The 18,376-nt window shown below is 32.9% G+C and overlaps 1 protein-coding gene across 5 annotated transcripts in view; it reads left to right on the top strand.

Annotated features, from left to right (window-relative positions):
• Mp (collagen XV/XVIII-type protein multiplexin) overlaps positions 1-18,376 on the top strand; it is a 205,225-nt gene that overhangs the window by 15,492 nt on the left and 171,357 nt on the right. For all 5 annotated transcript variants that reach the window (XM_085660425.1, XM_085660420.1, XM_085660434.1 and 2 more), the window contains one exon: positions 2,436-2,506. In XM_085660425.1, the coding sequence (XP_085516551.1) occupies positions 2,436-2,506 (71 nt within the window). The remainder of the gene's footprint in view (positions 1-2,435; positions 2,507-18,376) is intronic.

The raw sequence follows: 18,376 nt of genomic DNA, 5'->3' as shown, positions 1-18,376 counted from the left end.
AAAAAGAATAGAAAAAATACAATTTATTCTTAAGACCACTAGATTACCTATTTTTAACTTTTGATAGATTTTATATTTCTTGGAAATATTCTCTTTATTTCTGTTGTCTTCTATAGCGAATATCTCAGAAATGATTTTTAATATTTGCCGAAGAATAGAACTGTATTGAAACTAATTTCAATTCTTACAAATCGATTAAGAAAACCGAAAGAAAGAAGTTAAACGTTACTCGGCTGGAATGAGAAACGAATAAGAATGTCGTTCGCGTAAGAATGTTGGTAATATCGAGTAGATATACAATCATTCGCTCGGAATAGAATATTCGATCGATCAAGTTCGATAAATTTCTCTTCTCTAAAAAAAGTTTTTCTTTAACGACAAAAAATATTTCTATCTCATTTACATTCCGTGCATTGTTGCAAGTTTGCGTGATGAGAATTTCAAAGAAATTTTTGATATTCTAAAATCACGTATATAGCAAATTTATTGTATTAACGAGTTTTTCTATCGCAAATCAAATTTGATTTTATGTAACTGTACGTTTTACATTAAAAATTGATTTTAACAATTATTATTTCGACCTTTTCGCTTTCGTCGAAAAATTCCATGTAACCATTGCTAAAAATAAACGTTATTTTCAATCAATTGATGGAAATCGACATCGACACAGGGCTTGGTCGTGCTCGTACGTGCAGTTTAGAGACATTGTTGTCTGTGTATTACACGCATTACGTAAGGCCGGAATTCTCGATCGTGATTCATGTCCGACATCTATTGCCAAACGCCCACGCAATTCGCAGGACAACGTTCTCTGTATTATATAAAGAGACTCTTCTACGTGTCATGGTTATCGATGGAAATATCTCTGATACTAGTGACCTTCTAAAGGATAAAATATATATACATATAAATAGATATATGTTTATATACATATGTATGTATATATTATACATCGGGTATTTATTTCGAAGCATTCGAAGAGATAAATCGTTCTTGAATTATATTTTCCATTAAATTTCAGTCTGTTTTTTTGTCAACAGAAATTTTATCTTTAAACGACTTTAAACAAGTATCATCGGAATAAGTGAAATTTTATTAGATTTATATCCCGCATGTTATACGTCTCATTTACTCCATCGAAGTATGATCTTGACTGGATGAGCATGGACGATTTACATGATGTGCATTACACGTCTTCATTCAAAAAGATCGCATTCACGGTGTTTCGCAATACGGCCGTGTTCTAGTCAGTCGCATTAAAATACAAAGTTCATACTTATGAAATGCCATCATAGTTCTAATCTTACATACTCATCATATCTGCAAATATTTACATTTGCATTTATTACATGCATATGTATACATAGACAAAACAAAAAAGATAAGTCAGACATGAAGTTTCCGACATTGAAATTCTTATCTCTTCGGTCTAATTTGCATTCTTTTGTCTCCATACTAATATTCCTATAGAGAGAGAACTTCGTGTCAAATATTTCAACGAGCAAACAAAGGTTGATTGAGAAAAATAGGATCGTAGTCTTCTTGTTGTTACTAATGAAAAAAAGAGACAAAAAAAAAAGAATGGGCGAAATCTGAAGAGACATGAAAAATATTGCGACATAATCCTTCGTCGATATATATATGTCGACAGAATTAATTTCTCGTTAAATATTTTTCAAAGTAGGGCAATGTATCTAAGTACGTTGAAACATTGTCCGCCTGAAGGAACAACGTCAGTGTTTCGATTCGTTTTAATGTTAATTTCATGCTTTTCTTCCGCGAGAGATCACGTAGCTCCTCTATTGCCGCCGTTATCCTCCAACAGCAGAAGGAGGAGGAGAATGAGGAGGAGGAAGAGCAAACTGTAGAAGGACGAACAAGTCTTGCCGCTTTCGTTTTAATCGTTACCATCTTCCACTTTTGCCCTCTTATCCTAAATACCCTCCCACCACTTTTGGCCATTCTCCTTTTCTTCCCGCTTTCTCCTCCTTCGTAATTAGTATTACCTTTTTCCTATGGTCCCTGAAGGTTCTTTTTTCTTTTCTAGCCTAGGAATGATGAAAAAAGAAAAGGGAAATGTTGATAATGATAATAACGAAAAAATTAGTTCGGTCTAGTGATACGCGCTTTGAGATATGTCGATAGTCTTTACGAATGAAATTTTTTCTTTTCTTTTTTTACTTTCTTTTCCTTTTTTTTTTTTTTTTTTTTTTTTTAACAGAAATTAAATTATATATTTCACAGCATCAGGCTTTCTTTCCATTTGTTCCAATATCTGACTATTTGTACATCGAAATAACATTCACGATTTTCATTATAAGATAATATATGCGTTCGCATTATATGTATATTATTTGTCTATCAACTTTTCTTTTTATTTTTTTTTCTCTTCCAAATTATTCCACAATATTTTTAATAAATAAAATTTGTTTCAGAATATTGTTCCTGGTCTTTCTCGTTCTCCGGACGATCCATGGCCGATCAGATTTCTTTGGAGAGAAAAGAGGTAAGCCAAAAAGAAAAGTAATTCAAGTGTTAGGAATTGGATGAATATTTCTCGCTAGATAAAAGTTCTCTGGGATATTATTATCCCTTTCGTTCTAGATGTCGTCCAATGTTCACGAAGTTCGAAGGAGTTTGCTACGATATAAATCGTTTTCCATTTTTACGCTGTCCGAGTACGATGGCGATTCTCCTTGGGATACACAAAATATTTTCTCGTTCTCGTAAGATAGCTCTTGACCATATAAATCCGATAGTTTACTTCGAACGATCCTGCTGGAATAGATTTCACTCTTGACTTTTCAATTCGAGCCTTTCCGTTAGTCTCTAGATTTAAGACATCCATCTATGTCAGTGTCTTCGAAGAGATCAAGACAAACGTTTCTTTTCGATGATAAATTTATTTAAATAATAATAGTATTTGTTTTTTACGACTTATATTGAAAAACTATTGGTTCTTTTCTTTTCTTTTCTTTTTTTCTTTTTTTTTTTTTTATTATTTCAACGTAATATAAGAACAAGTTGTGCGTTGAAAATCAGAAAAATAGACTATCTAATATCTATTGGAATGAAGTTTAACGTATATACGATAAGAACAATATTACAACTTTGAAGTCATTTTGCTCGGATCGTTTCGTTGTTAGAAGCGGTCGAACAACGAGGGTTTATTCGAAGATAACAAAACGTGAATGATACTGTGTTTCGATCGTAAAATGACCAGAGATATATCTCACAGTCACAACAATGAAGGTAACACAAAAGAGACAGTCTAACTTCTGATACAATTCATACCTATTCATTTTATTATTGCTATAACGCACACATTCAAATATAGACCACGTTAGAAAAGGTTGTAACAAAATTAAATGAAATTCATAAACGTTTCAAATATTTTCAAAGCCGATTGACTAATTTTAAAAGAACAAACCTTTCGTTCGAACTTGTTAATTAATTTTTGTTACGTTTTTATTTTTTAAAAACAAAATAACGTGTTAACTATTCTATTTTATTGTTCAATAAAAACATATGAAGAAACTACAAAGGTGGCTTCGTCGAGTAAACTTTTTTAATACAGAACATATGTGGTTAATGTTCGTATATGTGTACTTTCGGACTGAGATCTTCGTTTGGTAAAAAGGTATTTAATAAACAAAATTTATTTTCAATTTAAGTGGTACAATGTGGTCTATATAAATTTTTATAATTCGAATAGTCAAATAAATAATAAATAGCTTTGTAATTCGATACGTATAAATAAAGGTATATAATCGATCTATAGAAATTTTTGTTTCATTATTTCTACGATTTAATCGATGGAAAGAAATATGAAAAAGTTAAATTGACAAAGTTTAAAAAATTATTAACAAAATTCCGATGAAATTCGAATACATTTGAAATAATTTTAAAACGAACCAATTAATTTGGAAAGATCGATCGAGATTAATAACACCATGTGTCGTCTTTTTTATTGAAATATTTTGCGTAGGAAAATATTTCAGGAAATGAAAAAGCACGCTAGAGACACGAAGGAACGTAATCCGGTTCGCGTCGCACGTCGTCAAGCTCAATTCCACGATTTTCTATTTCCTTTTGCGGCCTTTGGAGTTTGTAGAGAAGGAAAGAAGGGAGGATGAAAAAGGGGTTGAAAAGGGATAGAAAGGTTCGCTCTCGCGTCAGTGGGATACTTAAAATCCAGAGAGCGGATTTCCAGCCCTCGTCACGCCTCGGTCTAATCTGCCAGTTTTATAAGGATACCGTGCCGCGATATTCCTGTGGGAATTCGCCGAGAGGATTTTTCATCTCTTCGCTAACCTCACCGCAGTGACCTTAACCAAGCACTGGCAAAGCGTTCACAAGCCACGCGTACCGTTTCGTTCGAACGGGATAGTAGTAAAAGTCGACGTATGCTCTGACGGGTACATAAACGTATTCCACGATCCCCTAATCTCTTTCAACGAATCTCTTTTTCGTTAGAATTATTTGAGACTGCTCAACTCTCATTCCGAATCCTATGAATTTCGTGTTCCTCTTTTTTACTCTTTCACATGTCCATTTTTATTTTTATACTTTTTATTTCGTATTTAGATCTGCGTTTTAATATCACTCATTTTGTCACATTTTTATTCCGTTACTATCGTTTTCTAATATCCTTCAATGGATATCTGTTTCGTTAGAATTACTGAAGAACACGCTCGACTTTCATAATGAGTTTGACAAATTTCGTCTCTTCTTTCTTCGTGTCTTATTCGAGAGATCGCTCTTATAATATTACTCATTTAATCGACTGGCTTTGTAAAACATTTTTTTTTGAGGGAGGGGAGGAGAAAAGAGGTGGGGTGGGAAGAACAGATAATTTACAATAAGAAACGGAGATGAAATGAAATGGTAACTTTTACTCTTATAAAATGGTAAACGCTTTAAAGTACATATTTCTTAAATTCAGAGTTAAGTTGCCGTTGAATTAGTTTCCTTTAAGAACATCTTTCGTTCGCACGACTTTCTTTCTCACCAAAGCGCGTGGAAATTTTAACGGAACAATGAAGAAAATTGTCTTGCTCGTTCCGTTATTTCATTTTATTTTATTATATTCATTCCTTCATTTTACCGAAAAGTTCTCGAGTTGTTCGCCGATCTCTCGTGAATACCAAGAGTTTTAAATAGAACTGTTTGGAGATAGAAGGGGCGGAGTTAATAAAGAAAAGTCCTTTGAGGATAATGACGAGAACGTACCTTTTCCCTTGAAAGACAGTGATCATTGAAGAGTAGTGAGGGATTTCTTTTCTTTCTTTTCGAGAATCTCATAATCTAGCTCGCTGCAATGAAATGGATATTTTCATATCGCGGATCGATGACGACGAATTCCATAATTATTCTGAAAGAAATGTGAAAAAGTTACAAAAAAAAAAAAAAAGAAAAAAAGAAAAAACATGAAAAAAAAGTAAAGGTTCCTTTGAAACGAATTTCAAAGTTACACTATGGATAAGATAGAAAATTATCTTGTCGTTAAGAATGACGAAAGCTAAATATTTATAAATTACGTTCTTCTTAAAGTATAAGTAAAAGAACTTTTCGAAAGAAAAAAAAAAAAGAAAAGAGAGGCATAGATTTAATCACTTTTTTCCCTTGATTTTTAACTTGCTTATCACGAATGCAAAGGGATCGATGGTAACGGGATTTAGCTAAGCGACGCAGAAAGGGGATCGGATGTATAGCTCCCGCAGGATGCTAGATAACACGTCTCTCTTCCCCTAAGCTCATTTGTATCAAGTCTGTTCCGGAATTTTCTGCTTGCGGAAATGACTGCTTTTTGTGTTATCATCTACCGCGTCAATATTTAATAGTTGGCCAACGATCAATTTGTGCTAATTCTTATCGGCAGCTTTCTGTGAAATTTCAAGTTTACAATATTATCCTTAGAGTATGGAACAATGAAAAAAAAAAAAAAAAAAAAAAAAAAAAACATCTTTTCCTCTCCAGCTCCTTTAAGTCAATATTTCAAAGAAACATTGAAATTTATCGCGCGATTAATCTTTGATCCTCTTTGATTAAAGACGGCATTCGCGTTGCTTTTATTATTTGAATATTTAATCAATCGATAAAACGGTTCTTTTCTGGATCGCAGTTAAAGAGCTTCGCTCATATCTGCTCGACGTATTATCGTTAGAGGATTTTCTGTTCGTTGTAAGAGACTCTCTTTAGAATGATAATAATATCATAAATTTTAATAAGAAAATATATTCATATCTTCGCGCTTTCTCCCCCTACCCGTCCCTCCTTCGTTGCTTTTTTAAGGATTAATCTTCAGCTGCGAATTAAATTTAATATTAAACCGTCGCGTTGCGGTGTTCACTTTCCTGCGCTTTCTAAAATCTGTAATTCTAAATCTGTCGTGTGTTTTATGGAGAAGAATTTGAATATGGAAAAACGTCATTTGATAAGGGAAAACCGAGAGATTCGAAAATACAGACGCGCTTTGATTTATTGTTATACGATTTTGATGTATGAGTGGACAGTAACATTTTATTGTCAGCAATTGAGAACGAAGCTTTGCAATAAACTGGTCAATATGCCGTCTGATGACGGATCGGAACGAGCGTCCCGGCGATTTTCACGAAATAGACCGAAATCGTGTGAGGTAATATAAAATGAAAACGATGACGTTGAATTTTTCAGAATGCGATCTTGCTCTTCATATGTAGTCATATTGTAACGATACTATTGAAATTTCTTTTCTTTTCTTTTTTCTTTTTTTTTCGTAATTTTATACAATGTATCTGACATTAAGTAGAAAAAGGGAAAGAGAAAAAATAGGTAAAGAGAGACATAAAAATAGAAATATTTTGGAGGAATCTACGAGTTAACGAAAAACCCTTTTCTTTTATTCCTCGTTGTCCGTAATCTCAGAACAGAGATTCTTTCATCTCTTTGCAATCGCTGACCTTCTTCCACTCATCCTGATTCAAGGGAGCGCACTCCATTAAAGCGAAGAGCGGAAAAATAGAACTCGCTGTGAGGTAGAAGTGTTTGTCGACACGAGATGGTTCCACGATTTTCTCGATTTTCTACGTTCGAGAGCCCATTACTCGATTATTCGTGTTCCTTTATCTTTTTTTTTTCTTTCTTTCTTTTCTTGTACTTTTTTTCTTTATTTTTTTCTTTTTTTTTTCTTGTACTTTTTTTTTTTTTTTTTTTTTTTTTTTTTTTTGTTAATTAAAGAATTAAATTAAAGATAAGAATCAAAGAAAAAAAAAAAAAAAAAAAAAAAAGAAAAATATCGACACTCCGTTCTCTCTTAAAGAGATTGTTTCATTAATATTTTCATAATGTTCTCGTTCAGTTCGATTTAAAAAAGTTTTAAGAAAACCGTAGAAGAAGAAGGAAGCGGATCGTCGAGAGATATAGTTGGTAAGTACAAGAGAGATGAAACATCCCGGAGTCGGTCGTCGGGCTAATAGAAGGAAAATATTGAGTTTAAAATTATGAAAAATAAAGAAATGCAAAATGACGTGCGTTTTCCGCTCGTTCGTGGCAAAATCCACCGATGGAGTAATTTTCTAAAAACAGAGTAACTCTCGACTCGATTAAAATTTATGAATTAATCTTATTATTACTTTATCGGTAGAAACGAAAAATCTTTGTTTGTCTTTTGATTCTTTTTTTTTTATGCTTATTTATAATTTCTACGTGACAGGGACAGGGACACACAATTAAAACGAAAGAAAAATGAGAAGAAAAAAAGAAAATAAACAAGAAAGAGAAAATCCAAAGTAGGATCACGTTTGAGAAAATATAATTTAAGTTACTATCCTAAATGCGTAAACATTAATATTACAATATATATAGAGAGCTTACATACGTGTGTATATATATATATATATATATATATATATATATATATATATATTACATATTACAAAATTCTTGGTGGATCAATAAATAACAACTTTAAGAGTTCCTAATAAAAGATTCGATTATAATAGCTTTTGGACTATCTCCAAATACTATGATTTTGTAATAAGCCGAAAGATTTGAAGGAAAGGCGACTTTTCGTAATACATACGCATCAGCCCATCTTTCTTCACCCCTCATACTTTAAAAATGTTCTGCGTGCCGAAGATATAAATACGTTCTGTCGTGTATGTAAAAAAGAAAAAGAAGATAAAAAGAGAAGGAAAGAAAGAGAAAGAGAGAGAGAAAGAGAGAGAGAAAGAGAGAGAGAGAGAGAGAGAAAAAGCAGACAGGAACGTTAAAGAAGCGGCACGATGAAAACGTTAGGACGTTGTTGCGTATTTTTACGTATTCTTTTTGGGACGTTCTGATGGGCTCCGGATGTGGGCGTCGATTGGTTGAACGCTCATCGTAACCGTGTTTGTACCCAATAATTCGTCGTGACTCATCGATCATTCTGTTCTTTTGACTCGACGTGAATACGAATAGGAGGAAGAAAGATGGACACACACACACACACACACACACACACATACACACACTTTCGATATCCTTCACGTTGTCATCGTCGCGCACTTTCAAATCTTAATTAAGAATTAATGTTGAAATTTTATCGACCTCTACGTCATTTAATCGTAACATAGAAAATCACGATTATGAGAAATCGAAGTTCACGAATGAAATATTTCGTAAGAGAAAGATTTTTAGATAGAATGATTTATGAGAATTATTCTTTTATATGTCTATGTTTGATGCTCATAAATAATTTCTCTTTCTTTTTATTATAAATTTGTTCCTTTGAAGAGGTTTATCGTGCCATGTTAGATACGAAATACAGTATTATTTGCGAGAGAGAGAGAGAAAGAGAGAGAGAGAGAGAGAGAGAGAAGGAGAGAGAGTAAATGCAGAGATCGAATGCAAAAACCATAGAAAATCGTGGAAACGTGATACAGTCTGTTGTTGCCTGAGGCAGACATATTGGTCCAGGCGCGTGCTGGGAAAGTGTAAAATATTTCAAGACTCGCTAACCTTCTCTCTCTCTCTCTTTTTCTTTCTTTTTTTCTTTTTTTTTTCTTTCTCTTTCCCTATCTCCTCCAGCTTTTTCTTTCCCTATGTATAACTTGCCTTATAATATATATTGTCTACTCGTATCATGTCCCATACAACCCCTCACCACGTTCCCGCGCATAATCCTGCGGTTTATCAGCCAGTGAATCGCCATTCATGTGCCTCTAAGCATTCATATCCTCACTGTAACAATGATTTTCTATTCCTCAACGTCCATCCTTATCTTTTAAAAAAGAATTCTGTAAACTTCTCATGTTGAAGTATTGAAAGCTTTTCTCGATATTCTTCTACGGAACAATTTGACTTTATCTGTAAATATTTTTTATTTATTTATTTTTTTTTTTTTTTTTTTTTTTTTAGTTTTCTTAATAAACATGTTTTTGACATGAACATACATGTACATTCTCGTCTACGAGTGTTAATCGATCTCAAATCAAAAATTTTATCGTACAATGCATCTTATTATTTCATTGTAGAAAAAAGAGAGAGAGAGAGAGAGAGAGAGAGAGAAGTTGGCGAAGTATTCGAAAAGTAGAATCGCGTGGCTATGTCCGATTTGCGGAATTTTCGGACGGTTGAGAAAAGGTACATGATGCTTCGCCATTTCACGATGGAAAGTTGTACCAACCATAATAAAAGAATAAAGAAAAGAAAATGCAATGGATGGGGTAGAGTGGCGGAAAAAAAGAGAGCAAAAGGAACGAAGAATAGATAGGTAGAAACGTGGAAAAAAGTTCGGTGGGTAGGAAGTATGCGAAGAGAAAGGGAAGTTCGTTGTTGGTAAAAAAAACAAAAAAAGAAAAGAATAAAGAAAAACAAAAAAAAAGGAAAACAAGAAAAAAGCAAAAAGAAAAAGCGAACAACGCTCTCGTTTTCGGACGAACGCACTCGTAAAACAAGCTGGACGTATCTCGTGCGAAATAAAACACGCTTGCGGTCGGCCATCTTTTTCTACCTGTCCTTCCCATTATTCGTCCGTCTATCTTTCTTTCTTTTACTAGTTTCTCGACACTTCTCATTTTTTCTTCTTCTTCTTTTTCATTACTATTGTATCCCTGCAATAGGTTCATTTTCGATCGTGCATCTTCCTTACTCCGACGGTTATTCCTTCATCTCACAATTTATTGCTTTCTATTTCTTGCTTGATCTTGTACGATGACCAATGGAAAATCGGTTGGCTTTATAAAATTATTACATTCGTTCTTTTTATGTTGACATGTTCGTTTAGTAAATGAAATCAATAATTTTGTTGATATTTTTCTCGTATTGTATTACAAGTATCCATACAAAATATTAATAATTTTAATTTTGCATTAATTATAATCTATGGAGCTTATAGTACATTTTGGTCGAAGTTGAATTAACAATAAAGTATGGTTCTACAGTTCCTGTCGATCGTTTTAGTACACACAAGTTGCAGACATCTTGTCAGAAGGCGATGTAATGTTGAACACAAGAAGCACGTTAGATGTTTGAAACTTATAGAGGAAAGGTCTAAAGCATAGTTTTGAAATAGGTGGTTTAAATATATATATGTATATATATATTTATATATATATATATTTATATATATATATTTATATATATATATATATATATATATATATATATACACATATATAATATGAAAAATTATGCTTATTGCCGACCTTAATTATTTTACTTCTATGTAATAAATAATGAAATAAAATATATCATTTGGACCTCTAGTTATTCTATTTGTTCCTTCACTTGAATAAAAGTCTAAGCCAAAGATAAATTTTCATCACAATTTATTGAATACCGTGTAATTTATGAATCGTCTTTTTCCAAAAATGTGTTAAATGTCCTTTAGGCCCTTATTTGAAGTTTCCATTAAATTCATTTTTTCATGTTGCTTTGTTGTTTGAAGTATCGGAAAATTCAATGGAATAAAATACGTAACTGTGATGTAACACGGCAGACTAGTTATTTCTTAATCGTGTAAATTAATTGCTTTGTTACGATGGTAGCAATTGTAACAGGCGAACGAATTAATTAATGAAATAAATAAATTGATTCTTTCGACTTTTATTATTGAGAGTTGCATAAAAATCTGAATCGTTTACGGTCTCCTTAATTAAGCAAAAGGTAATGCGATTCGTCTTTCACGAAGAAAGAATAGAGAATATAATTTAAAGAAAATAATAATAAAAAAGAAAAGTTTGAGAGAATGAAGGAACAACAACTAGTATCAGGGGTATCATCAAGCTGCTCCAGTGAAAATTCTAAACCGAAAAAGCTCGCGAAGACAAACGAGGGGTAATCAGGTAGGTAAAGTGGAAAGATAGAGAGAAGTAAAGAAGATAAGAGAGTGAAAAGTAAAAAACAGAAGAAGAGAGGAAAAGAGAAAACCTTTCACTGGGTCTCTAACTTTATGGTTGGGGCTTCGACACTTAAAAAGCGTGACATTTTCGAGTATTTCCGGGTAACTTTGTTTCGTGCCGCTTGTGCTTCTCTGCTTATAGTTATACACATACATACACACACATACACATACACACACACACACACATACATACACACATGCATATACGAGAAGAACTACGTGGAGAAATTGCACTCGTGAGTACGGATACCTAAAAGTAGACGAGAGCAAGAGGTGAAGTAGACAAAAAAGAGAGAGAGAGAGAGAGAGAGAGAGAGAGAGAGAAACAGAGGGAGAGGGAGAAAAAGATGATAGAAAGAGAAAAGAGACATAGAGAGAAGTCGAAGAGGAAGTAGGGCTTTAGGGTGGATGCTGAGTGGGTAAAGAAAAAGAGATAAAAAGAGAGAAAGAGAGAAGTTTCTCACCTAGCCGAGAGTGAGAAAGCTTTTCGCGTGACGAGTGCCACATAACGAATGATCGTTACTTCTCGAGCGGGACAAAAGGCTCGTAAACAAAACAGGCTCGACTGTGGGCACCCTCATAGCCTTCTCTTTTTCTTTCTCTCTCTCTTTCTCTCTCTCTCTCTCTATCTATCTATCTATCTATCTATCTATCTATCTATCTATCTATCTATCTATCTATCTATCTATCCTCCCCTTTAACCGAGTATAGCCCATGGCTGCTACCGACAGTTTTCGCTTTTCGGCTTCCGCACGTTTAAAGTCGTTTAGAAGGAAAACCTTCTCTTCTTTTCGTTCGAACCCAAACTCGGTAGCCTAATTATCACTCGTACCTTCCTACAAATTAATTTGTTCGTATTCAAAGTCTTTCTTCTAAGGAGTTTAAACTTTCCATAGTTCCTTTCTGCCTTCATTTCCCTGCCTCATTACTCGTTTGCCAAAGTTGTTTGATCTCTTAACGAGTTGTCTGCCTGTCGATGACAAGGAATTATTACGCTGTTGCTTCTTTTAACTTTTGAGAACTCGAAAATCAAGGTCCGTTTTAAAGATTTATTTATTTTTGTTTCTTTTTTACATGAAATTTCAATCATTATATTATTAATAAAAATGAACGAAAAGGAAAATGTATGATTTAAAATTTTATAAAAGTCAGGACTTTTTAAAATTTTATAAAAGTTAGGACTTTTTAGAACGTATCGAATGCTTTAAATTGATCAAACAAATAATTGTATAAAGAAGTTTTTTGTAACGATCATTCGCTATATTCCATACGATTTGTAATCAAGGTACTCAGGACGTGATTACACTTTATCAAAATCACGATAAAAAAGAATTTGTGTAACGAAAAGAATGCATTGCTTTTTTGTATGGGCGTACATATGTACACGTACCTCGCATCAGATGTGCCAGAAAGCTTTGTGCTTGCATGTTTGACCTTCTTCCTGCCTTTTTTGCATACTTTTTCACCTCTTTCCCTTTCATCCTTTATCCACTCATCCTTTTTTTCGACGCTCGCCACGTCTTCATCCCACCCCATCCTTATATATTATACGTGCAACGCGAGCGAGTGATACATTTTTTATACTTCTCTCTGTCCCTCTCTTCTGTCCCTCTCTTCTGTCCCTCTCTTCTGCCCCTCTCTTCTGTCCCTCTCTCTCTTTCTCCCTCTATCTCTCTCTCTCTCTCTCTCTCTCTCTCTCTCTCTCTCTCTTTCTCGTCTTATTAATTATTTCTTGATTTCAAGATACATCAAAATTTCCCTCTGATCATTTTGCATTACGAATTTTCATATTAAAACAACGATTAAATTTTAAAAACGTCAATCTTGAAAATAATAACGAATAATAAAAGATTCTATATTTTTGGTGTAATACTTTTGACGATTTTATAAAAAATGAATACAAACTTTATATAATAAAATTTATATAATGAAACTTTATATAAAAGATTTATGTAATATCTAAAAGTCCACTATTCTTGGTAATTATATATATATATATAAAAAAAATGAATAAAACAATTTATTTCAGAAATAAATTAATACAAGTGAATTCGATTATCTAATAAATTATCAAGTAAATATTGGATAATAATAATATGTCTTTGAAATTCATATCAATGTTACTGATGACGTTAATTTTTTCTCTCACGACGATTTGAAAGAATTTTTTTTTCTCTTCAACGGATACCATGAAGTCAAACAATTCCTATAAACCGTTTGAAATCGTTCGTTTTATTCACACATTTCCTCCATGTCCTCCCACAAGGAAGACTCGAAACGAGTCTCTCGTGGCAGGAAGGCCGTTTGAGTTTCAGTTGGAAAACGCGAGCGTATACGAGAGAGGGAGAAGAAGAGAGAGTGAGAGAAAGGGTGAGCAAGAGAGAGAGAGAGAGAGAGAGAGAGAAAGGGTGAGCGAGAGAGAGAGAGAGAAACTCCGGAACTTTTGTCCCACCGATGATCAATAAATCCCTCGAGTTTCATCGTACGAAACGTTATCGGAACACTCAAATTCAGAAACGGAAATACATAAAATGGTTTCTAGCTGTTCAAAAAGGATTTCGAAATGCCAAAATAACAGTATAAACATATATATCTCATTACAAATTTTCATGGATAATAATTATTTTTCTTTAAAATATTAATAATACTCGTATCTATTAAATTATTTCCTAAATTTAATATGCTAAGCTGATATACAATCATTTTTTATATAAACAGTATTTATTTATATTTTATGAGAGAGGAGATATTCACTATTGATTAATATCTATTTTATGTACAATATATATATATATATATATATATATATATATATATAAACAAAGGCGGAACTTCTTATAAAATAAACTTTGTTTACTTAGGTCGGTAATTTGATAAGCGTAAAGGGAAATAAATAGTTCGGCCTTTGTTTACAGTATGCAGCCTAATAACCACCAACTGGGTTATACTCCTTATCAACTTAGAAATTTATAATATAATTTATAACATTTTATAATAATAAATGATCTTATTTCATATATGATCTTATATCACATCGTTAAATTCAATTCTCAAGAAATGCTATTGAACTACGAAAAGAAAAATATATATAGTGCCATTAAAAAAAAAAATTGAATTTGACTTTGTAATTTTTTCTACCACTCGATCTGCAAAAAAGAAAAAAGAAGAGTTTGCTATCATTTGATGTGTCCCTTCATATCAAACAAATTTCTAAAAAATCTTTTTTGATAGATTTAGTCCCTCACAAGATATTACAATTTTTTGACATAAACCGAGCACCCATATATGTTTTCTTACATATATATTTTGTGTTTCTTATATTTATATATATATATTTTTTTTATTATATATTATGTTTTTATTACTACTTCATTCATGGTAGAACTACGAAAAAAAATATTCGAAATAATCGAGATAGTCGGATATTAAGTTCATTCGTTGCGTGATCTCGTCGCACGTGTGGTCCAACTCAGCGACAGCTAAAAGAGTAGAATGGGAGAGAGAGAGAGAGAGAAAGTGAAAAGAGAGGTCCCACTTCGTTTCAGTTGATTGTACCCGCCTGCTCAGCATCATAAACTTGATCCCGAACTTATTTCAAATCCTCAGGATGACTACCACGCTACTTTTATTCGACGATGTTTTATTCCTACGACGTTGAACATTCGCTCGTGCCATGACGTCCAGGATTACGAGTGTGGAGTCTGGATCCATGTACTTTCGATATTCCCTTACTCGTTGACGTCTTTGGCAGATTCTCATTGAATAATACTCCTTTGACTCTTATGATTTATGATTTATATTTCAGTGTGGTTATATATTGTTGTACATACGTAAAATAATCGATTCATTGCAGAAACGTTTAATTATTTTCTTATGATAAATTAATCTATCAAAATTTCACGATAAGATAATAACATTGATTTGTGTATCTTAATTGCATTTTCAAAATTTTCTATATTTTAATATAATGTAATAAGAAAGAACAGCTAAATGTTTTTGCTCTTTCGTTAATTGTTAGATTCGATTTAACAATTTACTGTTAGATTCGATTTTTTTGTTTTTTTTTTTGTTTTTTTTTTGTTTTTTAAATTGTTCATAAAGCATTTAGCTTACGATTTAATTTACATCGTCTCTCCGATTGTAAAACAGAAAGAATTGGTGGAACGAGGGAACATGGAATGGGACGAGCGTATTTAAAGCGCTGATCATTAATGCTAATTGAAATTAATCGGATAGATGAGACGAGCCGAAGGAGTCGATTTAATCACGAGAAGCTCGGAACAAGAGCGTGCCTTTTCGATGATCGTCGACGACGCGACACGATAAATCGTTCAATTATCATCTCTCTCTCTCTCTCTCTTTCATTCTTTCACTTTATTTGGCGCCACATCAAGGACACGAAAGCAAAAAAAAAAAAAAAAGAAAAAAGAAAAGAAAGAAAGATAGGGAAATCACGAATTTACAAGAAGATTGCAAGTCTGAAAAGACTTTTTCATATTCCTGTGTATTTACATGCTCGACAGATGTAAGCTTATGGTTGTTCATTTTTCTTTTTCATTCCATATTTCTTCGTTACCGCTTCTTCTTCATCTGTCTTTTTCTTTCTTTTTCTTTCTTTCCTTCTTTCCTTTTTTCCTTCTTTTTATCGCTTTCTTCGTTTTCGTCGTGCACAGTTGAAACAGGTTTCATCGAAAAAGACGAGCAGATAAATGTAAAGAAGGGAAGAGAGGAAATAGGCAGACATATGTGGACTCACCGAGACAAGCTGAAAACACATAGAAGCGAGAGTTACCATATGTCATAATTAATCTATCGTTGGAATGGCTCATGGTAATTGTGGATACATCTTTTTTACTGCTTGCCTGTGTCCCGAGAATCTCTCTGGCATGTCATTACACGAACATAATTCTTCATTTTATTTTTCATTATCTTCCTCATTGATTTCAAGTAACATTGTTACTCATTTATTGTTTTTTGTTTCCTTCCTCCTTTCCCACCTACCAATTCAAATTTTGTTTCCTCTGCAAACATGAGATATGTAGGAACTTCATTGTATTTTTTTCTTTCTTACTTTTTTTTTTTTTTCTCTCACGAGGAATATACGAGGCTATCTTTATTGCCTTTTCATGCAAATCTTTTATTCAATCGGACGTTTTGTTTCTTCTGTAAAGCCAAGTTCCTCGACGGCTAACCTTGTCTTTTCCCGTCCTGTTTTCTTTTCCGACGTTGGCTTAACTTCGAAAGCTCGAGCCGAGCGTACTATTCAAAGAGACTCTCGAAAAAATAAAAATGTTAGAGAGAACTCTTTTCCACGGTTTGGACGTAAAGAGGAAACGAAAAAATTATCATTTCTCCAAAATAGTTTTTAATGTGAAATTAAATATTAAATAATGAAATTAAATTTCTTTTTTAAACCGTTGTATATAATTTATTATTAATTAATTTTGTTAGATATTATTAGTTTATGTTTAAATAACTGTGTTTGTTCTTAACTTTATAGAAGTAAAGGGTAAATATATTGTAATATTTATTCTTTATAACTCATATGGTAAATCACATGATACTATGTGGGACAACATCTTTTAGTTACGTAAGAAAAGTAGACGACATATGTTACTATAGTTCGTCCAAAGAAATCCACTTTTTCCGAGCAGCTATACGAGTAAATAGACGAAAATTCTAACAAACTGGGAGCTCGATCACGCGGTTGTCTTCTGCGTAAGGAAAGCGATACTTGTTTGCTTTGGGAATTCTAGAGAGGGATCGGATATATTTCTAGAATTCTTTTTACTTCCTTCGACTTTTGTTTTATTCTTCATCTCACTTCGTCTTACAAATCTGTTGGTCTTAGTTTTTTTTTTCCTTTTCGAACAATCATTCTTTATCATTTTGCAAAGTTTGATTTGTTCTTTATTTTTCCATCTACCTAGATCTTCGTGATTTTCTATTTTCATGTCATCCATCCTTTACAACTTTGCTTCTTTACATCGTAACAAATCCTCAACTTTTCTCTCTCTCTCTCTCTCTCTCTCTCTCTCCTTCTCTTTTTCTTTATTCCTCTTTCGTCTAATTTTTTGTGCTCGCTTCTTTGCTCCCTTGGAATCTTTCCAATGTTTTTCACTTTCAGTTCGCAGTCTTCCAATCTTTATTTACCTTCTTGTACTTTTCAACTCTCAATGAAACTTTGTCTTCACTATCTTGACAAATTCATTACAACTCTAGTTTCTTCATCTTATATATTTCTCTTTCTTTTGAACTATCGGACAAACAATAGTCCTTTGAGATTAAACGGATTTTCTATAGACGTTCGATATGTGGACATTTAATCTCGTGTTGATTTACGAATACAAGAGCATGTTCTCTCTCTCTCTCTCTCTCTCTCTCTCTCTCTTCCTCTCTCTCTCTCTATCTCTCTTTCTCTTTCTCTTCCTCTCTCTCTTTCTCTCTTCCTCTCTATTTCTCTTTCCTTCTCTTTCTTCCTTTCTCGGTGGAATAGAATGAATGAATAATAAAAGGAATAAATAGAAATAGAAAAGACAAGGATATGCCAACCGTATTGGAGAGGATACACTCGAGTTCAGATAAGCAGATTAAATTGGTAGTGTCGTCGTATTTATAGAAACGTCTAGTACGTCCCTCTTTCGACGAGAGTCCATCGATGATAAATAATTGATGGTCGAGTAACCGCGATCTCAGTTGGAATCGAATGTAATTTATAGAACGAGCTACGATATAAAAGTCTCACCAATCGATTATTATAAATATCAATTCTTCATTATCCCATTTCGAGGCTATTGTAAAATTACAATTTGGATATTTATTTTTATAACTCGTGAAAATAACTTTCGTTGCTTTCTCCAGATTCGTTAATGATTTTGTCCAGAGCCATCGGTTATAATTAATTTGAATAATGATATTTTTTAGAATGTTTTTTTCTCTCCGTTGAGTTCTTTTGAAGCGATGATAATGCTAAAGATAAAAAAAGTGCTCTTTTGAATTCCGAGAAAAATA

Source organism: Vespa mandarinia, chromosome 1 (genome assembly GCF_050613455.1).
Source record: "Vespa mandarinia isolate Hongniang chromosome 1, ASM5061345v1, whole genome shotgun sequence".
Taxonomy (NCBI): Eukaryota; Metazoa; Arthropoda; class Insecta; order Hymenoptera; family Vespidae; genus Vespa; species Vespa mandarinia.
Note: the sequence above shows the minus strand (reverse complement) of the source record. Positions and strands in the feature narration are given on the sequence as shown.